Source organism: Moschus berezovskii, chromosome 26 (assembly GCF_049115385.1).
Source record: "Moschus berezovskii isolate FMDL1 chromosome 26, NW_MosBer_1.0, whole genome shotgun sequence".
Taxonomy (NCBI): domain Eukaryota; kingdom Metazoa; phylum Chordata; class Mammalia; order Artiodactyla; family Moschidae; genus Moschus; species Moschus berezovskii.
Window position 1 is genome coordinate 38,372,597 of NC_142485.1, and position 22,064 is coordinate 38,394,660.

General features: G+C 39.4%; 1 protein-coding gene across 1 annotated transcript in view; it reads left to right on the forward strand.

The window, feature by feature from the left end:
- Positions 1–22,064, forward strand: part of GPM6A (glycoprotein M6A) — a 264,438-nt gene that overhangs the window by 205,285 nt on the left and 37,089 nt on the right. Inside the window, exon 2 of the mRNA XM_055416341.2 lies at positions 21,554–21,746. Within this exon, the coding sequence (XP_055272316.1) occupies positions 21,554–21,746 (193 nt within the window). The remainder of the gene's footprint in view (positions 1–21,553; positions 21,747–22,064) is intronic.

Sequence of the window (22,064 nt, forward strand, 5' to 3'; positions counted from 1 at the left end):
AGTCCAAGTGAAAGCAGTGTCAAGAATGAGGGAGGGGTGACTGGTGGTCAGTTGAGGGGAGAAGTGAATCCTGTATGTTGGTGAAGATGGGAAGCCATGGGAAGTGGTTTCAGGGTAGTGATGGAGTGGGAAGCCTAGCTGGAGGGATGGCTTGCAGAGCAGATTTAAATGACAAAGAGAGGCCAACATGTCAGAAGTGACTAGAAACCATTTCTCTATGAGAGGGAGGAGGAAACCAGGACAGCAGCCACATGGTGTCTCTCAGAATATGTGGAAATAAGGGAGAGCTTTCTGAAATTTTATTTTCAAACTAAAAAAGAGATTTAAGGATATTTGGAAGCCAATGGGAAAGTCCAGTATAGAAGAAGTTGAATATGCATGAAAAAAAATTGATTGTATAAGAATCTGTAGATTTCAGGGTGGGGGGAGTAATTAGCTTTAAATATGTACAGAGATTGTCTCACTTGTCGATAGAGAAGGGGTTTTCATTTCTAAAATAGAAAATTAACAGTCAAGAGTGAAGACGTTGGCAAATGGGCATGATTGCCATCAGGAAGAATAGATTGTTCTAATTCAGTGGTTTCTGTGTTCCCTGGAATGGAATGACCATACAATTTGTCATCCAAACTGGGACACTTTGAGGCATGAATGTAGGTAGTGTTAAAAATTAAGCTTGGATTTTTTGGGTACTAGAATTAATGGTCACTGTCTTATTTTCCCCTGGGAATTGCCCCTGATACAGAGATTTGACGTTTGTTATTTGTTTGATATGCAAAGGAAATACCACTAAAAGAGTGGGTAACTGAGGCAGCTGGTGAAGTTTGGAAGAGAAAGGACACTGATACAGCATGCAGTGACAAGCCAGGTATCACTTTGAACAGCTGGGTCCTGCTCCTGCTGGGGAAACATCAGGAGCCAGGGTAGATCACACCTCCGCAGAGTCGGCTCATCCTAGGAGAGACGCCAGGATGTTTGTACTCAGTTCCTGTCAATCATTAGATAAGGACGGTCCTCAGATGGACATTAATTTCCCTTCTGCTCACCTAACTGGCAGACAAAGCGCTTGTGGGACTGAAGACACCTTTGGGGGGAAAATGCAGATGCTACAGATTGGAAGTTGAGCTATCATGTGACTAACAGCAAATGCCCTACAAAGAAGGCACCAACAGTGCTCAAGACACCAAGTTAAGAAGCAATGATACAAGAAACATGCCTATGTTATTCTGAATACTACAGGTCTCTGCACCACAACTAGGAAACTTCTAGCAGTGGTTGAGATGGTGATTTTTATTTTCATCTTTATCTGCATTTGGCAGGTAGAACTGACACCATGAATTGCTCCATTGCTGTGAGAAGTATATACGAAATTATATTATCTGGAATTATTTTAAATATTCTTAGACACACCCTGTAGAAATTTTTTGTGATTATATACTGATGTTAATAGAAGAAATGAGTGGGTAGTTGGTTACATGAAGGCCATATATCACTAGGGGGTGGGTTGTCTAATCAACTATTAGACACAGATCCACAGCAAACCAGACCACATTGGTTTAGCATTTTCCCCATGGATCATAATACTCTGGCAAATGAGTTATTTAATTAAAAAGATAGAAATTGCCTTATATCTTATATTTCTCATAGATTCATGACAAAAAGTTTATAATATTGAATGACTGCAGACAAAGTAACTTTGTTCTTTGCTGTGTTTCTTTTCCCACTAAATATAATGAGCTTTTTTTTTTTTTTATTTGCAACTTTAGAAGATTATTGCCTCTTCTTTTACATTGTAGGTTTCCTGATATGAGGAGACTAACTGCCTTGGTAGCAGTTTATTTTTCTATCTGCTGGATTGCTTTTTGGAAGCCTAGTATTGCTTCCCGTTTTCTTTGAAAGTATGTGTTACAGATTGCAAGCAAGTTATCTGTGAATGATACACATGGCACAATGTCATTCAGTAATGTTTTCATTTCCTTATGAAAAATGTGGTGTAGAATTTCTGCCATTTATCCATTTTCTAATTGAGCATTTCTCCCTCTTGAGTACTAAGAATTAGGAGTTAATGGGGAGATGTTTTTTCCTACAGAAAGTTAATGTAACATTTTTCCAGTTTTGTTCTTTTGCCTCCTTACTCCTCTGCATTATACATCATAATAAAGTTTTGGACTTTCATTCTATGTTGACTGCATAAGGAGAAATGTAAGAATTTGCGTAGAATATAACATTATATTGAAGAACCACACAAACCTTTATATATGAAAGCATTCCTTGAATATGATTAGAATGTATTAGAATGTAGATGAGAATGTAATGTAGATAATTAATAATATAGAATGTATATCAAAAGTATCCAGTTACAGACAGATGTTATTGTCATGTATAGAGTGGTTATTATTGGTTGGAATTGTTAGGGAATATGTTTTATTTTTTTGAATTTTTTTTTTCTTTCTACAAAATTTAAAAATTAAGGAAAAGGCCAGGCCTCCACAGAAAAAGAAGAGCTCAAGTGATAAACTTACCAACTGGGCAGGCAGCACTTAGAATCTCAGGATGCACAAGTGAGTCGTGATTTTCAACCTCATTTCTGCTTTAAAATCATTTCTGTATTTTAAAGTAATTACTCAAAATCTAGTGAAACCAAGACACAACTATTTGAATGAAAGCAACTAATAACTATTAAAGACAATCACTTCATGGTTTTGCTAATGTATTAGGACTACTTTGTCAGTAACCATTCATTGCTTTATATGTAAAAATGGATGCCTTATTACCAACATTCATTCTCCCAATATGAGTGGATCTTACAAAGTGACAGAACATGTGCAACTATGAAGTTTAAGTATCTGGGGCTTGTAAATTGTGTTTTAGAGTTTACTTTCCCATTATAGAATGATGTTACATTTTGTAGGACTTTAACATACTGAATTATTTCTTGTAGTTTTAAATGTAGCAGCAAGTATTTGCAAAGCAAAAACATTTATTTTCTGTTGTTTAGTTGCTAAGTTGTGTCTGACCCTTTTGTGACCCCCATGGACTATAGCCTACCAGACTCCTCTGTCCATGGGATTTTCCAGGCAAGAATACTGGAGTGGGTTGCCACTTCCTGCTCCAGGGGATCTTCCCGACCCAGGGATCAAATCCACATCTCCTGCATTGACAGGTGGATTCTTTACCACTGAGTTACCTTTAGCACTATAACACAGGTTCAAACTCTACTCTTTAAAAGACCTCTAAATTTTTTGGGGCTCCAAAATCACTGCAGATGCTGATTGCAGCCATGAAATTAAAAGACGCTTGCTCCTTGGAAGGAAAGTTATGACCAACCTTGATAGTATTTTAAAAAGCAGAGACATTACTTTGCCAACCAAGGTCCGTCTAGTCAAGGCAATGGTTTTTCCCGTGGTCATGTATGGATGTGAGAGTTGGACTGTGAAGAAAGCTGATCGCCGAAGAATCGATGCTTTTGAACTGTGGTGTTGGAGAAGACTCTTGAGAGTCCCTTATACTGCAAGGAGATCCAACCAGTCCATTCTAGAGGAGATCAATCCTGGATGTTCATTGGAGGGACTGATGCTAAAGCTGAAGCTGCAATACTTTGGCCACCTCATGCGACGAGTTGACTCACTGGAAAAGACTCTGATGCTGGGAAAGGTTGGGGGCAGGAGGAGAAGGGGACGACGGAGAATGAGATGGGTGGATGGCATCACCGACTCTGTGGACATGAGTTTGAGTGTACTCCGGGAGTTGGTGATGGACAGGGAGGCCCAGCATGCTGTGATTCATGGGGTCGAGGAGAGTTGGACACGACTGAGCGACTGAACTGAACTGAACTGAAAGTTCAAAACATTTCACTCTGCTATAATGTTACACACTTCCTGTCTAGAGTCTGGTAGGTGAACCAGTGGCAACAACAGACCACTGTTGCCTTATCAGCATCCCTCATCCTCCCAAAACCTCCTGGAAAAGGGAGCCTCAAGGAACCATGGGGGCTCCTTGACAAGCGATCATAGGTAGACAGGAAGGGAAGCTCAGTGTTCTATCCTCCAGAGGCACTTTCTGCCTGCGTCCCCCTGAATGTGGGGATGGTTCTATGAAATGCCTTCTTTCACGTGATGCTCAGTCATAACTGGGCTAAAAAGACTCTTTCTCCTTGTGTCCTGAATACATTGTTTAGGATCCACTGAGCATCAGAGTAATAAAATAAAACCCACTGAATTTTTTTTTTTAAGATTTTAAGAAACACTTTAGAAGCAAAATGAGACCTTAGAGATCATTCAGCCATTTAACAGTGGAGGAAGGTTGAGAGACTTGCCCTGTGACTTTAAAGCTATTGTGATGAAACTCATTTAGCCGCCAAGTTGCTGGCTCCCTACTCAGGGCTTTTTGCCATTGAATCTTAAAAAGCTCTGTCTTGCCTACCATCGAATAATTTAGAACATATGCTTAAAATTCATTGTCCTAGATAGTAAATATATCTGTACCATTTTTTTGTAAACAGTGCAGTATTTATGGCTATAATAATAATAGCCATAACTTTATTTATGGCTTTTTATTTTGATGGTTCTTTGTTTTTTTTAAGCTATTAGAAGAAGTATTCTACAGACAGACTGAGTGAGAGCTAAATCTTGTGCTTACTTCTGCTTCTTGAAATATGAGCCATATTGATTAGGTTGGTGGCTGTAGTAATTGGGCAGTGCTCTCTTTATGGAAGGACTCTATTGCTAAATTTGTTAATGTCTCCAACTAATGTTATAGTTTTACTTTTCAGAATTTTTGTAAGAACTCTTGTGCCATTGTGGAAAACCAGGATCCAGTCAAATGCCTGTGCAGTCTTTTCTTTGTGTTTATATAATAAATAGTGCAGTTTTTAATGTGAAGTTATCATCTTTATGGTTATGGATTTGATTTTTATATTTTGTATTTTGACTAGGAATATAAAGTATCTTTTCTTTGCTCAATAGAAGTATATTACTTCCAAATACATATGCATTAGGATATTGGATAGAAACTCTGTCATTTAAGCAACTTCTTTTTGTTATTTTCCTTGTTCACTGTGAACTCTAGGTTTTTACTTGGCAATCATAAGCATAAGCTTCTATGTGCATAAAAGATAATACCCATTGAACAAATGTTAATTGAGGGACAACTGTGTATGAGCCTGCACTTCAAGGAGAAGTTGTTGTTGTTGTGTAATTGCTACCCCATGGACTGTAGCCCACTAGGCTCCTCTGTTCATGGGATTTCCCGGGCAAAAATATTGGAGTGGGTTGCCATTTCCTTCTCCTGGGGATCAAACTCGTGTCTCCTGCAGTGACAGCAGGAAGATTCTTTACTGCTAAACCCCCAGGGAAGCCCCAAGGAGAAGAATACAGGTAAGGAATAGATAGTACCGAGGAGTAAACTTTGTATTGTGTTGAAAGTCACATGGAAATAAAAAGAAGAGCAGGGTAACAGGACTCTGGAGTCTACAGCTATGAATAGGGGAAAGCAGGATACAATTTGTAAAAGGGAGAAGTCAGGATTAAAATTAAGTGAAAACTTGAAGGACGTGAGGAAGTTGGGTCCCCAGAAATCCAAGGGAAGAATATTTGCAGGAGAAAGTGTAGCTTGTAGCAATGCCCAAGGCTGGGTGTTTCTCACAGCAAGAAGGAAGATGCGGCTGAGAGAGGTAGGGGCTGGAGAGATGGTGAGGGAGAACCTCAGCGGCTGGCAAGCCCTTTTGTAAGGCTTTTAGCTTTGTTCCAAGGGAAATAAGCTGCATCCCGCACAAGGCCTGCCTGTTTATCTATTCTTATCTGACCCCCAAAGCTCTCTCTCAGTGGTACAGTCATGCATATCCATTACTCATTAACAAATCACATGTAAAATGCACTGCATAGTACATTTCAATATGCTCTTTTCAGTATTAGAATTCCAAATGTATTGGTGTTACTATCTGGCCTCACAGACATTCTGTTAGTTTAGCTATTGTATGTCTAGACATAGATTTGACGTTTAGTAACTCATGTCTTTATAAAGGTCAGCTCCCTTTTACTCATCTTCATTTTTCAAAAGTAACCAGCTATTAGATGAATGTTGCATATTTTCTCTTAATTTGTGTTTTAACTCATGTAAATATAATAAACCCGCCAGCTCAGATTCTAGGACTCTTTGGTAAAAATGCAGTCTTCTGGTTAGACTCCTCCAGAAGCACCCCTTTTGCTTGTTCTTAAGCATTGCAGCACCTGCTCAGCTTTTGAATGGGTAGGCCTCCCAATTAGTTAGCTACATCTTTATTATTTTTTTTAGCTACATCTTTATAGTTTACAAATCACATATATGTTTGAAATGGCAGTCATGATAATGCCAAAAAAAGAGGCAGAAAATCCCGACCAACAGACGATGACTTTGCTTTCATTGAACGCTTGAGATCAAATATAAATAGAGCCTGAGCCCCTCGGGGACATTTGCTTCCTGGTCACGAGATGGTCAAGGTCATTCTGTATGTGTTTCCCCTGGATTTTCCTCATTCAATTCTGTTTGTGAAATACTTCAGGTCTTGTGGTTTCTTAAGTGAAGGAAAATAATCTTAGGCATGAGTATCATGTTTGTATAACTAAATGACAGCAAATAGAGTTCTCATTTAAAGTCTCACTGTGCAGGTAAATCACTGAAGTTACCGTAAACTCTTCTCCCAGAATATTATCTAAAAATGATAATAGGATTTTTTAAAAAATACATTATTCTTACCAGTAGAGAAAAATCTTTACATGTTGTACATTATCCATAATTTAATTACATAAATTATCACATGGGGTTTGGTCACATTTAAGAGCTCAAAGGAAATAGTAAAAATTACCAGGCCATTGGAATATGTTAGTCACTGTCACTTGTTAAACAATTTTAAATATCTTTCACTCCAATTCCTTTCACTCACTTCCAAGTTCAGTCTTAATATGAGCATTGACAGGTGATGTTGGATAAAAATAATCCTTTCAGTTATCTAAATTTGATCCCATATACCTGTCAAAACTGCAGGAAGTGTCAGTGGTATCTATAAAAAATACAGAACATTGTTCTCCATGTTTTAAGGCCAAACAATGTATTTGTTTAATAAGCAGAGTCTTTAAGGATTATCTACCTTAGCCTTTCCAATGATTAGAGAAAAACATCAAGCTAGTGAGCTCATACAGCAACTTTAAGGGTAATAAAGCCAATTCTGTATCCCCACACAACCCCCCAAATGAGTTTTTAAAAATTAGACTTTGCTTTATTAAAAACAGAAAAAAAATCAAACACTAGATAAATTTGAGAACTGCTGCTTACTGAGAAAAAGCATAAATGTCATGTGTCTACTGCTGCTTTCTTCAGGGTACTTTCCGTTATATCTCAGCAGTGACCAGTCCTGGCCACAGACAGAAATGACTGTTTTCCTTTACACTGTGAAATATGCTTCTAAGGTTTCCTTGAATTAAACTGCATCTTTTGATTCTATTGCTGTGACTCTAATTTTTTTCCAATATAATTTGAATGGACATGTTGAAATGTATGCTGACTTATCCTTCCAGTATATAGGCAACCAAAACAAGAAAAAAACACCACCAAATAGAGATAGAAGGTAAGTCCTAGGAGTTTTCCATGCTTGTGGTGTGCATGAACCAAGGTTTATGAAATCCCGGATGTGTAAAGATATATAAATCCTAGTCCCTGATATCAGAAGTTGTCAACTCACTGCAACCCACAGCACAGGAGCGCTATACCAAACTGTAGAGTATACACTGGAGATTATAAAAACCTAACGTTTTGTGTAATATATCTGCCTTTCCAGTTCTCCATGAGCATTCTTCTATTACTTTGGCAGCAGTTCTTACTTTAACTTCACAACCACTTGAGATGACTGGCAGGAACTGAAAATGAGCTTTGTCTGTATTCATAAAATTGTGGGGATTACTGACATGAAATAAAAAGATTTGTGTGAAGTGCAGGTTTTCATCTATAGGCTGAGCTCTCTTAAAGATGCACCCCATGGTGAGCAGAATACAAAAACACCTAAAGGCCCATTCCCTTATAACACGTTCAAGGCTGCTTTGTAGTCATCTGTCTCTAAACCTTTATTTTTCAACCGCCAGTATCTAGGAGTCATTTGGATTATAATCAAAAGAAGCAAAGGACATGAAATACGTGTGGCATGGGACAAATTAGCCAGGGATGAAAATTGCTGTAATTAAAAAACAGTGCATGTATATTTTGTGATCACAAAGCTCATTCAGCTTGTAACAGAAGCAGCAAAATGGCGGGCTTCTGCTTGGCTCAGATAAAATCAACATTTCTTCTGCAACATTTAAAAAGATTAATAGAGACTTTGAACTAGTACTTCCCTGGTCTTTAGAGAGCAGAGCAGAGAACCATAGCTCCTCTGATGAGAGAAGAAGCCGGAGAGGGAGAGAAAAGAAGAATATTATTCTGTTGATTTTAAAAATATATTTTAGCTTTTAAAAGTTTCTGGTCCTTGAGAAAAGATAGCACTTGCAGAAGTGACAGTTCTACTTTGCAATGCTGCCATTTTGCCTCTTTTCAAAGAGACATTAGATAATTTAGATACTCAACAGTGCTTCAACTGTGAAAGCAGAGTTTTCCTTCTTACAAATTATGACAGGTTGTTTGTGACTGAAAAAAATGACTTGTCATGAAACTAATTGGGAAAAAATATACTCATTTTAAAAACTCTGCTAATGTTCATGGTAAAACATCTTACTGTGATTATCAGGAGGCAGTTTGCTTTGTTCTCTATTCCATATATATTTTGAAGTAACATTGTGATGTAAGAAATTGTACTTGAAAATATCATTTTGATGGTTCAGACGATGACTTTATATTTTGCCTCATACCAAATTTTTGTATATTTTAGTAACTATGAAATGTGTGTGCTTAGTCTCTCAGTCGTGTCCAATTCTGTGACCCCATGGACTGTAGCCCACCAGGCTCCTCTGTCCATGGGGTTCTCCAGGCAAGAATGCTGGAATGGGTTGCCATTCCCTTCTCCCAGGGATTTTCCCAACCCAGGGATCGAACCAGGGTCTCCTGCATTGCAGGCGGATTCTTTACCAACTGAGCTACCAGGGAACTATGAAACAGAAAATGTTAATACCTGCCTTTCTGGAAAAAATAAATTAAATTTAGAATAAATGTGTAAATTTCAAAATACCAGATTACATTAAAAATCCTATAATTATGTTTAGAGAAATATGGCTGTCTCTGCAAATGTCTCAGTGAATTTCTACAAACTAAATTGAATAAATAAACTTTCTATAAGTAATTCACAGTGTTTAAAAAGAGAATTTGTATTTTTTAACTTTATAATTTTTATTTCACAACTTTAATTTATAATTTGAAATTATTACCATTAACTTTTCAAGGTATGTTTTTATTTTCAAGAATATCTTTGAATTCCACATATTTTTAAAATATACTCCAGTTCTATAGAAAATATGTGTTTGATCATGCACATGGACTATGTTAGTAAATGATCCGATTTTGCCTTTTCTCACTGGAGTTTCAAATGAAACTGTGATCAATACTCTTAAAAAATTGGTCATATGGTTTATACATGGAGCAATATTTTTTTTAATTTTTTGACCAAAATAACTTTTAAACTGTAAATGTCGTTTTGAAGATTAATTTTTAAAATTCCTTTATTGTTATTTTTAAAGTAACAATATAATAGGATATTAGGATACTTGATTGTGAATCTAGACTGCTGTATGTAATTGGTATAATTTTACAAAGTCTTATATACTGTTTAAAATTTTAAAATAATCTCCTAATATCATACTGCTTCATTATATCCTGCTGCTGCTGCTGCTGCTGCTGCTAAGTCACTTCAGTCGTGTCCGACTCTGTGCGACCCCATAGACGGCAGCCTACCAGGCTCCCCTGTCCCTGGGATTCTCCAGGCAAGAACACTGGAGTGGGTTGCCATTTCCTTCTCCAGCTTCATTATATAACACATGTTTATTTCACAACACAGAACACCTTGTTACACTGAAAATTCTGGACAGTGCTAGCAGCTGCTTTGTGCTGTACAGGAGACATTAGAAAAAAGTTTTTATAATCCCCGGTTCACCATATTAGCCAGGTGCAAGTGGAGAGACCAGCTCAGTCAAGCAATCAGTCCCCATTCCTCTTTTAGCTGCAATAGAATGATCCCAAGTGAAAACTGTCCATCAGAATCCAGTAAACCTATGCAAATATGAGAAATTGTAATATATTTTTGTTCTAAGATAATACATCTTTGGGATGGCAGCTGTGGATAAATCCCAGAACTAATGGCATTTTGAACATAGGTCTGAACATTGTGAGGACACGGCCACACTGACATTTATGTTTATCGGTTCACTCATTACAGGGGGCAGAGAAGAAAATGGCAGCCCACTCCAGTGGGCTTTCCAGTACTCTTGCCTGGAAAATCCCATGAACGGACGAACCTGGTGGGTCCATGGGGTCACTAAGTGTCGGACACAACTGAAGGACTTAACTTTCACTTTTCACTTTCATGCATTGGAGAAGGAAATGGCAACCCACTCCAGCGTTCTTGCCTGGAGAATCCATGGACGGAGGAGCCTGGTGGGCTGCCATCTATGGGGTTGCACAGAGTCGGACACGACTGAAGCAACAGCAGCAGCAGCATTACAGGGGAAGATAAGGGTTTTAACTGGATCTTTGAACATCATTTAAACAAGCACAATGTGTTCTGCAAAGACCTCACAGGTGTCTGGAACTCAGACCAGTTTGGGGGCTCAGCTTGTTTCCTTCCAGGAATTGCTCTGGTTGGATCTCAGAAACATGTCTCAACCTGACTGTTCCCTCGCCCTTGAGGTTTGTTTATCACAGCCAGAAGAGTATGGCTCCAATCATTATCTAAACAATTAATTTTTCTGCCTTAGGGAAATGAGTTTAATTAATCAAAACATTCTTGCTAAGTCATGTTGACCAGTACAGATTGTTCTGTAATTAATGATATTTTTTTTTACACTCTGGAGTTGCAAATAGTATTATAAATGTGTCCATAATAAAAACATGTTTAAAAGGAAAATGTCATCATTCTTCTGGAAAATTCACTATACACAGCCTTTCACAAACTTTTTTCAATACCAGCCCTCAATAATAATTTGAGAAATGATTATACCCCCTTCACAGGGTTACTGTGAAGATGACACTCACCCGGCAGTACACTAAAAGTCTTGGCACTATTTAGGAACCTTTGGAATTGTTCAAAAAATTATTTTTGACGCATGTTTTGTTTAATGATTTGTTCAAGATTCCCAGAGTAAATCCTTCTTAATCGTTGCATTACATGTGTATCTGGTTTGTCAACTCATTTTAGAGTATGTGAGATATTTAATATGATTTTTATAAAATACTGCATGGTTTCCGTGTGCTCTGACATCTGTACATCAGAGTCAGCTGAAGTACTTGATAAAAACACCAATGTTTTCAATGGAGGGGATCCTAGGATTTCTCTGTTTTTGAGAAAATCTCTGGTGATTTTGGTACCTAGCCACAAACTTGCCGCTGCTGCTAAGTCACTTCAGTCGTGTCCAACTCTGTGTGACCCCATAGACGGAAGCCCACCAGGCTCCCCCATCCCTGGGATTCTCCAGGCAAGAACACTGGAGTGGGTTGCCATTTCCTTCTCCAATGTGTGAAAGTGAAAATTGAAAATGAAGTCGCTCAGTCGTGTCCGATCCTTAGCGACCCCGCGGACTGCAGCCCACCAGGCTCCTCCATCCATGGGATTTTCTAGGCAAGAGTATAAAGAATATTTCCAAACTCTGCCTACTCTCTTCCTTTTCCAAGATGTTCTTTTTAAAGTTAGGAACTAATCTATCTAATCACAGTATTGTAGCAATGAGTAAAGTATTTAACATTAAAACCTGTTGTGTGTGTTTGTATTCTTTATAATGCCACTTTATCCTGAATTAGTCAAATATTTATCTCAACTCTGTAATTTTTTTAGGCCAGGGATATATTTAAGTAAAGTGTTAATAACATTTCAATAATATTGGGGGGATTAGCTGAGGTATATTCGGGCATGCTTTAAAACTTTACATGATCATGTCATTAACCAAAGGTCTAGTGTCAGAAATGCTGTTTGCTGTAAAGTTTACAGTATAAAAAATTCTTCACAAGCACAATTCTGAACTCTAATCTTACTGCTCATCTTTCTAGTATGCTATACTTTATACCAAGGATGTTTTTCTACTGTCCTTCAAGTGACTTTGAACTCCATGGTCACTGCCACTCTTTCTGGTGGCTGATAAATATGGTGATTCTGGCTGCTCAGGTTGGACACGCAAGACGTCACAACAATCCTAAATAATTCAGGTAGAATGTTTTTGGAAAACTTTGTAGAAAGGTGTAGAAATTTCCAATTTTATTTCCTAGTAGTATGTGGGCTTATTTCTCGCTACTGGTAGGTAGAGATCATATTTCTTGTCACTCTTGTAGACTTCCTCATATGGGCTCAGTTGGTAAAGAATCCACCTGCAGTGCAGGAGACCCCGGTTCGATTCCTGGGTCGGGAAGATCCCCTGGAGAAGAGAAAGGCTGCCCACTCCAGTATTCTGGCCTGGCGAATCCGATGGACTGTATAGTCCATGGGGTCGCAAAGAGTCGGACACGACCGAGTGACTTTCACCCTTGTAGACTCAGTACACAGAACTGCTGCTGCTGCTGCTAAGTCACTTCAGTCGTGTCCGACTCTGTGTGACCCCATAGACGGCAGCCAACCAGGCTCCCCCGTCCCTGGGATTCTCCAGGCAAGAACACTGGAGTGGGTTGCCATTTCCTTCTCCAATGTGTGAAAGTGAAAAGTGAATGTGAAGTCGCTCAGTCGTGTCCGACTAGTAGCGACCCCATGGACTGCAGCCCACCAGGCTCAGTAGGTGCTTAAAAACACATTCACTGTATTTTGGTAGAGTGATTCAATAACTGTGCTGCCAGCAAAGCATAGAAAACATGAATGACCATGTGAAATAACCTGGGACAGTCAAGTCTGACTTAACAGTGGCTATACTGTTTCTACCCATGGGACAGGCAATTGTGTAATAGGATAAGAGGAAGCAAGGCTGGCTTCCTGTCACCAAAATTTTCACAAACACTTAAGGACCCTAAGGCCAAATGGAATTGTTAAAAGTCTTCAGAAACGGCCCTCTGAAAAGTCATTTGCTTTCACTTTAGTGGATAACTTCCCATTTCTCTTGTCTGATGATGGTGTTGTCTAAGACACTTACTGTGTGTGACCCCAGCTCTTGTAACTGGAAGAGGCACACAGGCAACCCCAGGATGCTTGTCTCCTTGGTATCGTGAGGCTGTGGGTAAGGGCTACAGAAAGGAAACCAGCCTGTGAGGAAAAGTCCTTTTCATCTGGAGACATGTGTTCTTCGATTCTAAGAGACTGTTTTGTAGTATTTGATAATTTGCTAATCTTCATTTTCTCGGCTCTTCTTGATGGACCTCATTACATTTGAATATCAAAATTGGACTTCCTTATCTGATCTTCTAAGTTGCTTTTCTCTCCAATTTCCACCTTCACCTTTTCATTCTTTGAGATAGATTTCCTTTTCTTTGTCTTTTAGCTCATCCATTAAATTTTAAACTTCTGCTATCATATTTTTAAATAAGAACTTTTAGCTTTTTTTTTTTTTGCAGTTACCTATTTTTAGCATCCACTCTTATTTCAGGAATGTGCTGTGCTTAGACACTTAGTTGTGTCCGACTCTTTCCGACCCAGGGACTGTAGCCCACCAGGCTCCTCTGTCCATGGGGATTCTACAGGTTGCCATGCCCTCCTCCAGGGGATCTTTCCAACCCAGGGATCGAACCCAGGTCTCCCGCATTGCACACAGATTCTTTACCATCTGAGCCACCGGGGAAGCCCATGTACAATGTATTTAATTATATCCTAGGAGAACATAGGAATATGTGAGTGTGTGTGTGTGTGCGCACACCCATTTAAACTTTCACCAGCTGCCTGCTTTGTCTTTCTCTGAGCTCTTTTTGTGTTTATTTTTTAATTTATTTATTATTATTATTTTATTTTTGTTTACTTCTTTCAAGTTGGAGGTGTTCCTCAAATATCTACAGATCTTTTGTTGTCCCTTTGTAATGAAGGAAGTTGTAATGAAGGGAGTTGGTGATGGACAGGGAGGACTGCAGTCCATGGGGTTGCAAAGAGTTGGACACGACTGAGCGACTGAACTGAATGAAGAAGCATTCATTTGTAATTATTCAAATATTTACCTTAACTCTGTACTTTGTTTGGCCAGGAATATATTTAAATAAAGTGTTAACATTTCAATAATATTGGATGATTATTTGAGCTATATTCTAGGACATTTTAAAACTTTAGTTGATCGTGTCATTAATCAAAGGGTTAATGTTAGAAATTCTGTTTACTATAATCTTACAGTATAAAACTTCTTCACAAGCACAATTTTGTAATCTCATCTTATCCCCCTAGATGTTAATATTAGAAAAGATAAAAGATAAGATTAATAGCTCAGCATCCATTGGCTCAACGGGTAAAGAATCTGCAAAGCAGGAGATGTAAGAGACTCAGGTTCGATCCCTGGATCAGGAAGATTCCCTGGAGAAGGAAATGGCTACCCACTCTGGTATTCTTGCCTGAAAAAATCCTGTGGACAGAGGAGCCTGGCGGGCTACAGTCTCTGGGGTCACAGAGTCCGACACACCTGAGCAACTAAGTACATACACATCCCTCTCTAGGCATGATGAAATGTATAGGAACACACTATAAAAGGATAGACAGTAAAAACAGAAGAGAAAACTTAAGAACAGAATCTAAGGAAACAAAGTAATCATGTAAAATGGGTTATCTGAAAAGAATGTGTGTGTGTGTGTGTGTGTGTGTGTGTTAGTCGCTCAGTCTGTCCAACTCTTCGCGACCCCGTGGACTGTAGCCCGCCAGGCTCCTCTGTCCATGGGATTAAATCTTCCAGGCAAGAATACTGGAATGGTCCTTCTCCAGGGGACCTTCCTGACCCAGAGATTGAACCCGAGTCTCCCACACTGCAGGCAGATTCTTTACCATCTGAGCTACCGGGAAAGCCCGATAGTAGTATTTGAAAGCCATTGACATTATTTATTACATTAGCAATTAGGGCTGTTGGCTGAATATTTATGGAGCCCTGTCCTGTGCACACAGGACTCTGTTCTCTGTGGCCAAGAGGGAGGCATGTGACTTTCTAGCCACTGGACCGTGAGTAGAAATAGCAGAGTGAGAGGAAGGTGTAGATGAAGGACTGAGGACCGAAGGAAGAAGAGGAGGAGGGAGGGAACCGAAACCACCAGGGAAAACAAAAGGAGCTGCATGCAGATGATGAGTCAGTTAACAATACTATACAGGTTACATAAAACTTCATCAAAAGTTTGAAAACTTACACTGAGTTTGCAAATGCCTACAACATTGAAACTAGCAAGCAAACTTAAGAAGCAAAAGAAAGCTTGATTCGTTCTATAAAGAATTAGATCAGTAGTTAACCTTGTATGCAAGTGGCCTGGATGGTGTTACTGGCTGGTTCTACCAAATATTTATTATGCAGCTAAACCTAATGCAAACAACCTCAGGGTGTAGAAAAAAGATCTCCTTACAAGACTTGTGTGAACTTGGTTATAAAACAAGAAAGCACAATTAGATGTCAGTCCCGTTCATGAACACAAGCATCCCTGTTCTCCCCCAGGACATGGGTCATATCATCTCCCCTCATGTTCTTTTGTTTCAGCTTCAGTCTCTTTTACCACCACTGACTTCTTAGACGCTCTTTGAATCCTCAGGCACCTTCCTCAGCACGAATCCTCAGGCGCCTTCCTCAGGACATTCACGTGTGCCCTTCCTCTCTTTGAAGCCCTCTGCTCCTGAAACTCTCTTGCCTGGCCCCTTTACATCTTCCCATCCTTTAGAATTTGTCATCTCAGTTATTCCTTCCCTGAATTATTCCAATGTTCCCTACCCCTCTTCCATATTTTTCTTTTCTTTGCACTTGTCACATTCTTATACATATTACTTCTGCATCTCATTTGTCTGTCTTCCACCTCTAGAATCAGAGCAGAATTTTTTTTTTATTTGACTTACTTCCACAGAGCCAGCAATTCGCGAAGTGCCTGGCACCTGGTGAGGGCCTGACAGCTATTTGTGGAATGAACTGATACATACAAAAGCATTGAACAAAATGTTAGCATGACAAATTCAGCAACATATTAAAAAATACAGTATGACTCAGTTGGGTTTTTCTCAGGGATGCAAGTTTAATTTAAAATTGAAAAAAATACTGAAATGGCAGATAAAAAGAAAAACATAAGATTACTTTGACAGATGGGGAAAAGCCAGTTATGGAATTCAAAACTGAAGATACCTTTTTAACCAATCAACCAATAGCATACGTAACGCTTGATGGTCAAACAAGAGAGTAGAGTCAAGAAAAAGGTCATAGTAGAAAGGCACAAATAATGAAAAGAAAGTTCAGAAATTTCACAGATGGAATAATTATCAACACAAAATAATTCATAGAACTAAAATAATTCAGAGACTCAAAAACTGGTTTTGCAAAATTTCTAGACATGCAATCATTACAAAAATACCCATCTGAACCCCAGTAAAGTAAATGGTGGAATCAGACAAACTGTTTCTAAAATTTGTATGTTAATGTAATAGGGCCATCAATGGCATGATACACATGAGGAAGAGAAGCAAGTTGAGGGAATTTTCTCCACAACAAACCAAGATAAGCTCCAAGGCTGGGGCACAGACCAGTAGACAACAGACCAAGGGTTGAACAGAATTAGACTGCCTGCAAAGAGACTCAGACTTCTGTGGCTGCTTGGTAATGACAAAGGTGTTATGGTAGGTTGCAAGATAAAGAATCAACTCTTTGGTAAATGATGCTGGAAAAACATTATCAGTGAGTACACTCTCAGTCTCGTCAGCCGCACACATCAGTCTCCCTTCCAGGGCCCTCCGTTTCGTTGGTCTCTCTCCTCAGTTGCCTGTCTCTCTTGCTCTCTTTCTTGTTGATTTAGACTTTTCTCCCTTTATTTTGGTGTACTCTTTGGAGTGAGAAAAGGCTTGTGTTTACTTCATGATGTTTGAATGAAGGAAAATTAAGCAGCATATGTCTCACTTTAAAAAATAGAATATTTTTATAGACTAATATATAATATAGTTTTTATCTTCTTTGAAATTTCGATAGTTGCTAATATTTCAGAGTGTATTGAAAAGAAAGTTCACTAATTTCTTCTTCTATATGACAGTAAGAATATAGCAATAATTCATTATGAGAAAATACAAAAAATAGGAACTAGATACAAGAAATGCTTGTTTGTGTATACAGGTATGTCTACAGCATGTAAATTCTGGGTTCAGGATTTCAACCATCAGCTCTGATTGAGAATCAGTGGCCTACTTTCATCATATTTAATATTGAAAATGTTTCCTGGGGAAAGTGATTTTATTGTTTTTAATAGAGTTTTCTCAAGAAAAGGCATTTTCCCCAGTCCAGCCCTCCACTTACTATGCTCTCACTGATATCATTTAATGGAGTGCTTTCTCATTGGAGGCATAAGAAGAAACATGGCGATGGTGGCAGCAGAATCCTCAGCCTCAGAAGATGATTGTTGGGAGCATCTCCTGGGCCCCGGAGCACAGTTGCCATGGTAACTCTGCTGCTATGCCAAGGCTGCTTCTCTCTGTGGGAGGAAAGAAGCTCCCCTGCCAGCAGCTACGTGGGATTCTGGCAGCTGGAGAGAATACCGAAATGGTGCACTGCTTCCCCAGATGGGAGTTCTGAAAGCCTTCTTTAAAAGCCAGTAGGCAACTCAGGCCTAGCAGAAGAGTGGGGCGATCAGAATCTAGCCCATTACGAGTGCAAAATGTGCATCAAAAGTTTCTTACTTTGAGTAAAAGTTTTGCAGAGCATCAGGACTGAAAATGGGGCTTCCCTAGTAGCTCAGTTGGTAAAGAATTTGCCTGCAGTGTGGGAGACCTGGGTTCGATCCCTGTTGCAGCCATGAAATTAAAAGACGCTTGCTCCTTGGAAGGAAAGTTATGACCAACCTTGATAGTATATTAAAAAGCAGAGACATTACTTTGCCAACCAAGGTCCATCTAGTCAAGGCTATGGTTTTTCCCGTGGTCATGTATGGATGTGAGAGTTGGACTGTGAAGAAGGCTGATCGCTGAAGAATCGATGCTTTTGAACTGTGGTGTTGGAGAAGACTCTTGAGAGTCCCTTGGACTGCAAGGAGATCCAACCAGTCCATTCTAAAGGAGATCAATCCTGGATGTTCATTGGAGGAACTGATGCTAAAGCTGAAACTGCAATACTTTGGCCACCTCATGTGACGAGTTGACTCACTGGAAAAGACTCTGATGCTGGGAAAGGTTGGGGGCGGGAGGAGAAGGGGACGACGGAGAATGAGATGGCTGGATGGCATCACCGACTCTGTGGACATGAGTTTGAGTGAACTCCGGGAGTTGGTGATGGACAGGGAGGCCTGGCGTGCTGTGATTCATGGGGTCGCGGAGAGTCGGACACGACTGAGCGACTGAACTGAACTGAACTGACTGAGTGTTTCAGATGGTAAAGAATCTGCTTGCAATGCTGGAGACCTGGATTCGCTCCCTGGGCGGGGAGGATCCCCTGGAGAAGGGAATGGCTACCCACCCCAGTGTTTTTGCCTGGAGAATCCCATGGACAGAGGAGCCTGGCGGGCTGCAGTCCATGGGGTCGCAGAGTCAGACGTGACTGAGCGACTCACACTTTCACTTCATCCTTAATACTACACAGACTGTGGCACACAGAGCGTCTCCCCTCCCACCAGAGACACAGAGTCTAGGCAACCAGGCTTGTTTGCCTGTAGGCTAGAATTGGTCCAACTAACACACAACAGAGAAAACATGAGATAAGCAGAAACTGACCAGAATTAGTAACAAAATTAATCAAAAATTCTTTTTTTGCCACTTTATTTATTTTGTAATTGAAGGGTAATTGCTTTATAGAATTTTATGGTTTTCTGTCAGACATCAACACGAATCAGCCATGGGTTCACCCATGTCCTCTCCCGAACCCCCCTCCCGTCTCCCTCCCCACCCCACCCTTCTAGATTATTACAGAGCCCCTGTTTGAGTTCCCTGAGTCATATAGCAAATTCCATTGGCTATCTATTTTGCATATAGTATTGCGAGTTTCCATGTTACTCATGGCAATCTGGTGACCACCAGTGGGCTTACCACTCCCTTTGGTCCTGAGATAGTCACAATTTATCTTTACTCTGTTAGAAGCTTGAGGGGTAGGATCAGCAAAGGTAATTCCTATCCATGAATTCGGTGTTTGGACCCTTTCCTGTATATTTGACTCCTGTTCCTAAGGGTTTCGTGGATACTTTCATAGGACACCTCAGTGTCTGCAGTAGAAATGCCACACATTTAGATCCTTCAAGAAAAATCGGGAGAGAAACTACAAAGGACAAGGATTTGAGATCATGGGGCTTTTTGGGACACTTGCCAAAATTAAGAGTAGCTCTGCTTTGGGTTGGTACCAATTTTAGGGTTTTTCTTTATTTTTAAATAGTCCAAAGAATTTTATTTTATTCTTTTTTGCTACCCTCTTATCTCTGCTCAAAACTGTGTTCAGTGACATTCAGATACTCCACACACTGGTCTCACCCATCTGCCAGTGAAATTTCTTCCTATCACACGAGGTGGCAAGATGTTCTAACCTTTTCCACTTAACCACATTGTGTGTGCATGTGCGTGCATGCACATGTGTGCTGTGTGTATCATGTGTGTCGGGGGAGGAATGTTCAGGAAAGAATTTTGCCTGTGCTAGCAAGAGCTGTGGAAGTGGGAAGGTGTTCAAACTCCTTTTTTTAACCTCTCCTGGGACAGATAAGATGATCCATAATTCTCTTAAGGAGGCTAGTTCAATGGGCAATAAAACAGCAGACTAACCCACCATCTGAATGTACAGTTACCTCACACAGGACCTTTGCAATCACTGCATGGTTCATATGTAGCTTATAAACATATACACATTATAGATAAAACACACAGATCTTCCCATGAATTAAGTATAGTACATAACAATCCATTTTCCAATATTATTTGTTATTAGTTTCTGGAAAGATGAAAAGTCAATAACATGGAGAGAGTTTGAGGGGTTTCAGCATTACAAAAGGAAATTTGATCCAAAGTTTCCAAAAGACAATAGGTAGGAGGAAGTTTTTGAAATAGGATATGTGTGAAGAAGCCGTGGAGGACAGAGGTGAAACTGATACATGGAGTTCCTCTTTGCTTGTCGCCCGTCTAACCTGAACTTCCCTTTCTCAGCACTGGCTGAGAAAGAGCATCTCATCAGTATTTCTTGTGGCAAAACATATATACTTAGGCATTTCTAGTTAATTCCTTAGAAGAACAGATCTGAGTTGACTAGAGAGTTACTTATTTTGAATATCAACAACCAAGGTTAAGTGATGTTTCAGACTAGTTTAAAGCCATCTTTTGAAAATGGAAGACGAAAATGATGAAACTTCAAAAAGCAAAAGTAATTACTGTGGTCAAACGATTTTTGGAAACCGTATTACAACACAATAATAATTAATATTTATAATAGTTACAGTAATATCCAATAATGATAGATGTAACATTTACTGAGTAGTTACTCTGTGTCATGCACTATTTTCTGTTAGCTCATTTAATGCTCACAAGAACCATTTGAGTCCGTTTTATTGTCACTCTTTTACAAATAATTAATTCAGAAGAATAACCTTGCCCTGAAACACAGACGGGTGGAGTCCCTAACACATTCAGGTCTCTCTTTTCTAAACTCAAAGTGATTCTAAAGTAATGTGCCTTCCTACGTGCAGTACCTACCTTCCTGTATTCTCTTTCACTTTTGATAAATGCTGGTCAACGTTCACTAAATTGGATTCACACACAACTAACAGGTTTTGACTCACTGTGTAAAAGAAACAGGCCCAGGGAGTTGAAAAGAATAAATGTCATGGAAATAAAAACCAAAATGTGAAATTTGAGAGCAATACAGTCAAGATAGAATGATAAGCATGTATAGTGAAGATTAATTATTATAGGAAATCTGGGACTTCCCTGGCGATTCAGTGGCTAAGACTCTGCACTCCCAACACAGGGGGTGTGAGTTCAATCCCTAGTTGGGAAACTAGGATTCCACATACCATGTGGTGCAGCCAAAAAAAAAAAAATGGAAATCTGATTTGGGAAGGAAGGGCTTCTGTAATTTTGGGGTAGAGGAGGAAACCCCCAGCAGAACTAAGCCTTCTCTTGCCTGTGGAGGATGGTTGCTAGTTAAGGAACTTGATTTTTATACTTTCCAGGACACCATAGGACTTGTGTGGTTGACCTGATGTCATCTATCAATGTAATACATAATATGTTCCATATTCCTTTAAGTTTGAGAAAAAGTTTCATTAGATTAACACGAAATATTAATTTCTATTTTTTTTTTCTTTTGGTCTTTTGCAGGGTGTTTCGAGTGCTGTATTAAATGCCTGGGCGGCATTCCTTACGCCTCTCTGATCGCCACCATCCTGCTCTACGCTGGGGTTGCCCTGTTCTGTGGCTGTGGTCATGAAGCACTTTCTGGAACTGTCAACATCCTGCAAACCTACTTTGAGATGGCCAGAACTGCTGGAGATACACTGGACGTCTTTACCATGTAGGTCAATCTGGTATTGCTTCTCATTCTGAGAGTGTGTGTGCTCAGTGCTGTGTGTGAAATAAACAGGGGTCTAGAGATAAGTGAGGAAAAATACTTTTAGGGAGGGTGAAAAGCATTTCCTCTTGGACATAATTATAACAAAATTTTCAGGAAAAGTTGAAATAATTCATGTTTATCTAAAATATATTGGCACTTAAGATTGCAGACAGATTGATCATAAAATAATAAACATAACAAAACATGTGTGTGATAATGCCCCCCCAAAACCATACACACACATAATGATTAAAAGGAGGTAAAAGGAGGTAGTTGCTG